The following is a 10797-nucleotide window of genomic DNA, read 5'->3' on the forward strand; positions in this document are numbered from 1 at the left end:
CCCCCCCCCTTCTTAAATACATTATCACAGAGGTGCTACCACCATTGCTGATGGGCTTGGTTTTGTCCAGTCTGTCTTGGAGCTGGCTGGCATTGGCTTTGTGCATGGCCAGTGACTGAAACTCAAGACACCCGCTGCAGACTGAAGTGAGGACCTAGGGGGTTCAGTGGAACATTCGAACACAACTTTTACACCCTCTATGAATTTAGCTCATGTTTCCTTCTCATTCCCTGCCTGGCTTGAGAAATAGAATTAGATGCCTTTTAGACTGTAGATGGTAGGGAGAGATGTACAGAAAATGGCAGTCAGTCACGGATGGATATTTAGATAGTACTGCCATACTTAGTGCATGTAGCAGTTATCAGCCAGTGAAATCAGCTGGGAGTGAGCTGCAGGATTGGATTTCTAATACATTGACTTGTTACCTCTTTTGAACTTCAGAGTTGAAAATATTAATGAAAATCCCCTAATCACAAAACAGGCTAGGTGCCATAAAAAAAAGTTTCTTTTCCTACTAGTGCTGTATCAAGGTTTTCCAGCAAAGATGAACCTAAAATATTGTATTATAACTTGCAGAATTAGGTGTTAATCTGACAGATAAAAAATAGTAGGTAACACACAAGGAGTTCCTTGAAATTTCATCTGTGGTCCCCTGATTTAGTGGGAGAGTCTGCATGCCCTTTATGGATCAATATGCACTGGAAATTCGCAGGTATTTACCACAGATTCATTCCTGTGAAAACAGCAAGCGGTTTTCTTATGGCTAGCAGAGTAGCATAAGATAACAAGGTATGCAGAGCTAATAAAGTACTTAGACATTTTATGAGCAGTATATTATATTGTTGCTCTTGCAATAGTTTCTGTGTTGAAGAAATTTGGATACAGCGGATGAGCAGCAGATCATATACAGAATTAGATGGGGCTGTCAGTAGTCATTTTTATACCAGTAACAGAGCCTTGGAATTTCAAATAGCTGTTCATATATGCATAAGCATTTGCATATATAAATGTTTGCCAAAGCTATATTATATTCTCTATATGACACAGATTTCCCTCTAGAAAAAAACAACCTGATGCATTTGTAGATATTTTTGCAGATCTTCTAACGTCTCTGCCAGTTTGATTTTATACAAGGATCAATGCAGAGTATAATACTGTAGTTTAAACAGCATTTTTAAATTCATTCGCGTATTAGCTCACAGTAAAATTAATTTTGCTGACATGCTACATGACTTTTCCCCTTTTAAAATTTTTGACTTTCTGGACAGCCTCTGGCATGATGGGAGTGCTGACTCTGTTGAGAGTCTTTGGGAAATGTGATGGCATGGAGAATAATTATCCAGCACAGTGAGACTGAGGCATGAACAATGCTAAGCATTTCAAACTGAATCAGACCGCCAAACTACGAAGCTGATTTAAAAATCATAGCCACGATACCACAAATAATTTTGGGAGGAGGGACTTGGCCTTCTTATTTTTGAGCTCTTAGGATTTATGGTTTTCCACCTTTCTCTGTAGTCTTAAAAGCAGTTAACTTACTTTTTTCCTTTTGTTCTTTTTCTTTTTTGAGATGAAAGATGAGAGTTTCACAGAACTCTGGAAACATAAATCAACGGATTGCATTTCATTACATGCAATTGTGAGCAGCAGTGGGATCCTACCTTCTCTCCAACTCAATAAAGACCCAGAAAGGGCAAAACCGTCTGTTTTTTACATTAGGTTTTCACTTTCTGGAATAAATCCTGGAATAAATGTAGTTCTGATGTTCAGCTCTGGCTCAGCTTCAACTGCAGTAAATGAAACAGCTTCTCCTGATTTCAACGGGAGCTGGGGCAGATCCTCATGAGCAATGCTTTTTTTTCCCACATCTCTGCGTTCAGAAAACAGTTCAGTACTTTGCGACAGTTCCTAACCCACTTTAAATATGGGGAACCTAATGGAAGAAAAGAACTTCAATGTCAGATCAAACCAGACACACGAAAATGCCTCAATCAGCTTCCTTTTAGGTCCATAGGAACTTTCCACTGACTTCACTGGGCATTGAATCAAGCCAGATAAATCAAAGCCTAGCCATAAATTTAAAATCTGAACAGAATCTAAATAAAACTGATAGCCTCGAGAGAGGTCCTAGGTAATAAGCTTCATACATTGCCAAGTCAAAATTCAGAGAGCATGTGCACAGCAATACAAAAAATTTAGGCGTAGCACATTGAAGTGTGTGGGGGAACTGCTTTTTTGCTGAAAGCGTGAGTAGATTTAAATATAGCAGCAAATCAAATTTAAATTATCAAACAAATTCTTCGGCTATATAATGTGTAAAAAATACTAGATGCATCTTTTGACCAGGTTATTGCTGCAAGAAATATTTTTTCAAAAGTCCTGCTGGAAGTAATAGCTGCAGCTCTGGCTGCAATCTGTATCAGCACATTCAATCAAAAATGACTCAAAGCAGGACTTGTGTAATGTCAGTAATAGATGTGTCAAATCAGGGCCTGCGAATACTCTACGCGAATGACATTTATTAAGACTGGATTCTGTTAATGACACTGCATCGGCCTGCATTTGGCAAGCAGTACAGATAAAATGTAGTAATTGTGCACTGGCAGTTTGTCTGCTTTGTCCTGCTGTCACTCTGATATGCCCACAGCTTTCCCCCATTTCAGTCCTGACATGCTGCTGTGTTTCTGGTGTCCTTACTTTTGAACACAGTTACTGGTGGTGATTACAGTAATACCATATGGTTCCAGTGCAGATGAGGGCTGAGTGACCCTAGCCCACAAAAAAAAAGCAAATGGAAACTGCTGCCACCACAAGCTGAGATACTACTGCACGTGGGGATAGGTGCCAGCATTGCTACTGTCATTTTGCCAAAATGCCTAAGGACCAATAAAATGTCTACATGTGACCAGAGAAGATGGAAATGGCATCACTAATTCTGGGGGATTCTTAATAGAAGCAATGAATGTTTCACGTTTGAGTCTCTGGCTTTTCTCACATTTCACTTTCTTCAAAGCTTTGTTTTGGACCAGGCTGTTCCTGCTAATCCTTCATTGTTCTGTGGGAGAGCTGGGAGTTTCAGTATTGTAAATGTTTATTTGGGTCTACAAGTGTTAATGAAGGTTTTGCAATGACTCATGAGAACTCAGACCGTGATTCATCTAACATCTACTGAAAATTCATTCCAGAGCCAGGTCTCTCAGACTGAGAATGCTTTGTCCTATGCTCTCATGCGCTGTATGCCAGACTTTGAGATCTGATTCATTCCCTCAGCACAATCCTTGAGCCTTTTATCTTGAATGGCTTTCAACATGATGATAAAATTTAGCTTTTAGTCTTAAAGTAGTTCTTCATGCAGTATTGCTATCACTTCAGTGTATTCCTACTTATTTCTTCCTGCAGTTTATCCTCCAGATTACTATTCCCCTTCTTGCTTAGCCATGTCTCACACTCAGAATATAATGTTCTCCATGACTCATATTCCAGGCAAACTGCCATTCATCCTAATAGAGTGAAACAGAGTATATTTTCCTCCTATTAATTTACCCAAATCTGGGGTTTGTTCAGATCGTTTTCTGTACTTTCAGATGAATCATATTTATTTGTAACATCTTCTAGCTGAGAATCTCATCACACTTTACAGTTTAATAGGTTATAACTTCACTACAAAGCATGTAAATACTAAGATTTGTTGTGGTTTTTCAAATTAAAATTCAAATATGGATAACTTATAAAATTTGTTAATGGTTATAAACTGGTAAATGAGCTGTGATCTGATTCGATATCTCATTATTCCTTAGGCTGAGCTTAACTCCTACTTACTTGGTACATAAGCTGATTTTCCTAGGTGAACATGTGTGTAAAACTCATGCTTTTGGAGGTGAAAATTCTGGCATGATCTGTATCACGTAACAAGTCTAGTTTTAAGCTGGAAAAGAAAGTTAGGAAACACAGTTCTGACACCCATGGCCATTTTAATGCTCCATAATAGTTCTGTGTTGTAGGCTGAAAATACTGATGTGGTCTGTATCACAAAATGACTTTATTTTTGTAAGCTGCTTCCCAAGTCTAGAGAATGAGCATCCTCTTTACAGGCTGCTCATAGATGCACCCATCAGCTCGTCCCTTTTGAGCCTGAACATCGAACTGGGAGCATTAGCTGTTTATCTCAGCCGTTCCTGATAGCTTTTGGAAGAGAATTATGATGGATCTATTTCCAACCTCGTATTGGGAGTGATATGGTTGACCTGTGCATTATGTCCTGTTCAAGCATATTTAGTGGATATGTTGTTATTTTTCCTTTTGTCTCCAGTAAAAAAGGGTTAAATTAAAACCATTTATTTGATATTTTGATTGCTACTGGAGAAGTTGTGCTTATTGAACATTGCAGCAGTATCATTTAGCTTGCAGATTCCTAGCTTTGGGCTTGAGTTGTTGCTGTGTAGGTGGTTTTGTAAGGACACCTAGAAACTGAAGCCTTTTGAAGCTAATCAGTCTTTGGCAGGTGATCTACAATTACAATGTTAGGAAATAAGACTCTGTCTGCGAAGGAGTGCTTAAGGTAGGACTGCTAAATGACTGGGCAACAAGGCTGTGTTTGGCCCACAAATGCAGGTACTACACTCCAGCGTGTGCTCATCCCCAGGCTACGTGAATTGTAGTCACGTGAGAGCGGTCCTTGCCCATGTACTCAGGACTTCCCTGGATTTCAGGGAATGGTGTCATAGCAATTAGCTGCTGAGACAGACATGAGTTGAACCTTGAGGTGGTTGATTCTCAGAACAGCATTTTTAACCAAAGTCCTTATTTCCATTAGATCCCTAATGAATGGGTAGTAGATTCATCTCCTGTCACTGGCCCTCCCTTTCTTCAAGAATATTTAACCTAGCTTTGCCAAAAGTAACTGTGTCAAAATGAGATTGAAAATGACCCCATCCTAGGAACCTGATCTACTCGCGTACTGTAAGAGTGACACAGTGCACCCAGTGGGCATGTGAAGTAATGCTAATCTGCAGAGGAACTGCACAGGAGGTTATGAATTTACATTTGTTTCATAAGCAAAGCAAAGCAAATTCCTGAAATATTTCACTACAAAATGTTTTCCAATTTTTAATGGCAATTGTGAATCTTCTCTAAACCTTCTCAGTGTCTCAACACTGAATTTAGTGGAGATCAGTCACACAAATGTCAAATAGGCCCCTTCACTTTTGATTTATAAGTACATTTATGGATTGCATTAGTGCTCTTGGCTACAGAATCAGATCAGAAACAGAATGCTCAGTAGACAATCAGCCTTATTCATTGTCAAATCCTTTCCAATGTCACATCTTCATAGGACAGATCTTCCAGCTTTCACCTGTTGTCTGAATAAGATCTGCATGCTTTCATCCTAGATCTATAACTTGATGTTTCATTATATCTTCTGCTTGTGTCCAGTTGACCGTGCCACTCAGATTATTCTGTATTATTGACCTGTCTTCGTTCTTCACAACCCCTGTAATCTTTGTTGTTATCTCTAAACATCATCAGTTAGGCATCGATACACTGTTGTTTTCCTTTCGGTATGGTTGTCTGTCCTACGCACCCTTCCACCACAGCTTCTGTACACAAATTTGTTGAGGCAGCATAGTTCTGATAAATGCAAGATGTACAAGCCACAGAGACACCATGCCTTCTCAGTCTGCTTTATGGTGGGCTACATCACACCATTTCTGTTGCCTACGGACTGGGCCTCACTCTGCAAGCCTGTAAGTCTACCGGTAAGAGACACCTGTAGTCTTGCAGACCAGTCATCTAAAAGTAACTATATTTACCCACATGATGCAGCCACAAAAGACACAGAGACACAGAACTGTGTAGGCATCACAGCCCAGTTTCCAGGGAACAGTTTTACCTTGAATGGATCCAAGGATCCTTCTTAAAGACTTGGGTCAGAAGGATTTAAGAAATGGTACTTGCTTCTCCACTGAGAAAATAGACTGTCCAACTACATTGACATCTATGTTCCTTATGATAATCCTCTGATCGCAGGACCAAGATCTAGCATCAGTACTGGCAACTAGAAGAACTGAGCCCTTCCCCCAAGACTCAGATAATTGCACCCTCTTGCATGTCCTTGGTAGACAGAAATTCCTCTTTCCACAGAACTCCAACTGTGTACAAACAGGAAAATCTGGACTGGGAAAAGAGAACAGCATCAATAACTTGAAACAATAGAGTGTCAGAATAAAAATACTAATGAGGTGTCAAATACTCCTTCTCTCTCTGTCCCTTCTTGCGAGTAATTTAATAACAGTCTTCCTGTAAACTATCAGTATCATTATCTCACAAATAATAGTGTCATACAAACTGCCTCAGGAAGGGTGTTGGATACTGGCTTACAGAATGGCTACAGATTTTTTCCCCAAATACTGCTGTAAAGCAGTATGCAGTGGATATTATGCATTTCTGATTTAAAGTTGTGTTAATTTGTTTCTCATGCCCTAGATTTTGGTCATATAGTGAGACCAGTAAGATTATCAGATGAGCAAACATGAAATTTTCTATTCAAGAAAGCACTAAATCTAGAAAAAGTTAAAGATTTTTATCATCTGTGCTATTATGTAGGCATGGATACAGTTTGCAACCATTTGCATTTTTAAATTTTGCAATCAGTGTTAATTATAAAGTTAAATTATAAAATAGGCCAACTATTTTTTTTGTATCTAGCAAGAACAACCAATTTTTTAATTAAAAACACTGTTTTGCAAAGTTTGGCTTCATATGCCAGAGCTTAAGCCAACCTGTAAGTGTTAGGTAGGAGGCTAAGACCGAGGGTAGAGCTCTGACTATCTGCTTGCCACAGGGCTTTTTTAGGTTTCTTTGAAGCATTTTGTACCAGTCACTGTCAGAGAAAAGGTTTTGGACTAGATGAATCTGGACCTGCCCAGGCTGGTAACATCCCTGTATTGAAACTTTATTTTTTAATTCCTGTCCTCTCTGTAGAATCCAGCACTAAATTACCTGTGAGTTTACTTGGGTTACTGTCATCTCATACAGAATTTTTTTCTGTCACTTCCTAGGTAATGAGACATTTTAACAGTAGTGGTAGTAGTAACTACACCAGTATTGCCATTAAAGGGAACTTTTTTCTTTCTTTTAGAGTCAGCTTTTCTTTATGTGTGGAGCCTTGGCACCATCTAGTGTTTGAAAATGTTGACCAGCTCTTGACCACCAAGCACAGAACATCACTACAAAGAGGTTTCAGCCATAATAAAAGCTAGCGGTGCTCTCAACCATCACCTAATTGATTTCACACAGTTACGTTTTTCCAATTACAAAATACAAATATACCAGACTGGGATGTGGAAAAGACTGTCCATGCTCATGATTTCCAATCCCTTGTCTCATCCATGATGTTGCACTGGAACTAATAGATCAGTTCAGCGTCAGAAATGGACTTCTGCGTGTCCACTAGTGGCAAATGTATGGTACTTTTCATGGAAATAAGTATGGTGTTAGATAAATCTTCAAGCACAGCTTGGATGGAGAAAATTATTTTCTGCTCCTGTTCTAGATTAGTGGCAGGGGGTGACCCAGCCATAACAGCAGCCCTCTGCATCCCAAATTTAGCTGCTCATTATCCCTCTTTCTAGGGATGATGCTGACCTTCCAGTTCTTGCATGAAGTTCTGCAATACAGAATGAAAATTACATATATATGTAGTCTATAATTACGTGTGCTACTCTGCAAAAACCTACCAGGAAAGCTTTTCTGTCAACAGCTTGCATTTCATGAGTTTGGTACCAAAATGTTTGTTTTAGTAAGATCAGTAAAATGTGTATAGTTTTAGAATAGAATTCTATGGCTTCTAACAAAGCTGAGACAGCATAGCCTCTGATTTCTGGTACCTTGGGACCATTACTTGCAGCAGCTGAGTGAAAAGATCTGTGTGAAATGTGCAGTGTGGTTAGACAAGCGTGAAAGGGAAAAATTGCTGTGATAGCAAATTATGCTTCCTTCTACGTGCTACGAGAAATGTGGTCAGGCAAAAAAAAATTACATCCCTTTGTCAGTTTATGCCAGGCTGAATGAAAGCCAGGGAGAGGAGATATCATTTTTAACTGATAGCTTTGTCTTGTTCTTGTGACTCCATGAATGTGACCCAGCTGCTGGTTATTGAGGTATTGCCAGGAATGGCTGGGAGAAGACAATCTGCTATAGATAACTAGAGCTAGAGGCAGAGGGAGTGTGGAAGACAGAGAACAGAGAGGATATTCAGCATTTAAACAAAACTTTATGGATTCTCATACACACACTGAATTTGGCTATGCCTGGAACAGATTATGAGTGCTTTCCTGGAAAAGTAATCAGCTGGACTAGAGACCCTGGCCCATCATGAAGGAAATAATTGTCACTGCCTTTCCACGGCTGTTGAAGAATTGGACACTTGGCCTAAGGCTGCCCTGGTCACTCCCTTGCTGGTCAACAGAGAGAGGCAATACATTTAGGAGGTGATTCACACCTTGTCTCTAAGACATTTGTTTTGCAATGGGGTGAATCCAGAGCTCAGAAGGTAGTTCTTCCTTTCCCAGACTGCAGAGGAGACCAAAAGGGGCTTAGATGTGGTGCCAGTTAGGTAGGATGAATCCTCTACTAAGTTGGAGGTAGAAGCAAGGTAAGAAGAAGACGCCTGAAGAAAAGCACACCATTAGTGGTGTGAACTCCCTTCTCTGTTCTTTATTCAGCAGACTGAGGTAATAGGCATGACAAGCTTGAGACCCATGCCCTGTAAGTATATAAACTGACCTGCATGCGCTTGACGTCTCTGGTCCCCACTGCCCTCTGCCTGTGGACTCCATTTACATTTGTTTCAGTCCATTTTTGTTGTATTAAAAATTCTGATGAATGCAAGGTTCTACGCATAAAACCAGTGGCAGGATCAAGCTTTTCTCTGGGACTGATTGCGCCCGGGTCTCTCTGCAAACTAATTGACAGCGCTTTACCTGAGCTGTGTCTAGTCTGGTTGTGGCTGGTGGATACAAGCCCTGAGGCTCTTTTTCCTCACAGCTGTCACAGCACATGATCTACCCTCGTCTGTCTCTCAGAGTCAGCGCAAGACCCTTATGCAGGGCTTGCCGCAGCCCCGTCTGCAGAGAAGAACCCGGGGTTACATGGGTCACAAGCTGAGCGTGACTCAGTTACGTGGCAGGATTGCAAAACAGGCAAGTGATGTTCTGGGAAGTGTTAATAGGGCCATACATAAGCCAAAGAAGGTAATTTGGGGGGTCTGTTTGGCACTGGGTTTTTCTTCCACAGCTGAGCAGAGAGTCCCTTTTTGGGCACTGTGTTTTTAAAAGAATGAAAAACTAGAGAGAGCTGAGAGAAAAGCAATGGAGATGACAGGCAGTTCAGAAATCCTGAAGTCAGAGAAAGGACAGAAGGAAGTGAGGCTGGAAAAAAAGAGGGAACTGAGGGAAGGGGAAAAATAGCAGTCTGCTGAGTATGTTTTCAGTTGTCTTGAAGTTGATTCAGTTGTTGGCTGTGTCCAGTGCAGGTACAAAGCTAAGAAGTAATTACTTTAACTTGTAACAAGAGAGATTTGGATTAGCAATTAGAAAAAAATTCTAGCTAGAAGGGCAATGAAGTAGCGTGAAGAGATGCTGCTTGTGGTCATTTTGGAATGACCTTCACTGGAAGCTGTTAAAAAATAAGCATTTGTCAGGAATAGCTTGATATATGTCATTCTGTGCTGGTGCTGGAGTAAATGATACCAGGAAATCCCTCCCATCCAGCTATAGATCTCTAAGTCTTGTTAATTTTGTCAAAATTCAGGAAAGCCTGTATTTAATTTGCTCAGATGGAATGACAGGTATATATGACCTTTCCTATGAATTTAACGATATGCCTACCTTTTTTTTGTCCCTAGAGCTTACATTCCTTGGCTGCCTCTGGATGTGCAAATTGCAGTGGAGGGAAGAAACCTGTTGTACCTGACTACCAACCTGTGAGTACCTGTCTTGGAGAAGGACCGTGCTGCCTTCCTCCGTGCATTTCTTACTTTCATCCTGGATCACTGCACTCATTCTCATTGGAACAAAGGTAATCTGAGCTAATTCAGAAGTGTACACCCGTACTTTGCATTGTATCATACACAGATAATGGTGTAGTGTGGGGGTTACTCAGTGTAATGCCTTGTCTCAGTAAAGAACCAGTAAAAACTAAATTCAGTAAACCTATTTAAATTTGTATCACGTATATTTTTAAAGTACAGACCAATACAGAATGCAAGGTCCTGTGAAAGATACATTGCTTACAGAATTGTGCCATTGTCCTGGTTTCAGCTGGGCTAGAGTTAATTTTCTTTCTAGTAGCTGGCATAGTGCTGTGTTTTGGACTTAGCATGAGAAGAACATTGTTTCAGTTGTTGCTAAGCAGGGCTTACACTGGTGAAGGACTTTTCAGCTTCCCATGCTCTGCAAGGTGCACAAGAAGCTGGGAGGGGGCACAGCCAGGACAGCTGACCCCAATTGGCCAAAGGGCTATTCCAGACCATATGGTGTCATGCTCAGTATAGAAACTGGGGGGAGTTGCTTGGGGGGCAGTGATCACTTCTCGGGGACTGGCTGGGCATCAGTCAGCAGGCGGTGAACAATTGCATTGTGCATCACTTGTTTTGTATATTCTATTATTAGTACTGTTGTTGTTATTTTCCTTATTAAAACTGTCTTATTAAACTGTCTTTATCTCAACCCACAAATTTTACTTTTTTTCTTCCAATTCTCTCCCCCATCCCACTGGGGAGGGGGGCAGTAAGCGAGA

At 40.5% G+C, this 10797-nt stretch overlaps 1 protein-coding gene across 1 annotated transcript in view; it reads left to right on the forward strand.

Moving 5' to 3' along the window:
* Positions 1-10237, forward strand: part of CRIPT (CXXC repeat containing interactor of PDZ3 domain) — a 38214-nt gene extending 27977 nt beyond the window's left edge. The window contains exon 5 of the mRNA XM_035891266.1: positions 9905-10237. Coding sequence (XP_035747159.1) covers positions 9905-9972 — 68 coding nt within the window. The 3' untranslated portion in view covers positions 9973-10237. The remainder of the gene's footprint in view (positions 1-9904) is intronic.
* Positions 10238-10797: the final 560 nt, after the last annotated feature.

Source organism: Egretta garzetta, unplaced genomic scaffold (genome assembly GCF_000687185.1).
Source record: "Egretta garzetta isolate BGI_Z169 unplaced genomic scaffold, ASM68718v1 scaffold123, whole genome shotgun sequence".
NCBI lineage: Eukaryota > Metazoa > Chordata > Aves > Pelecaniformes > Ardeidae > Egretta > Egretta garzetta.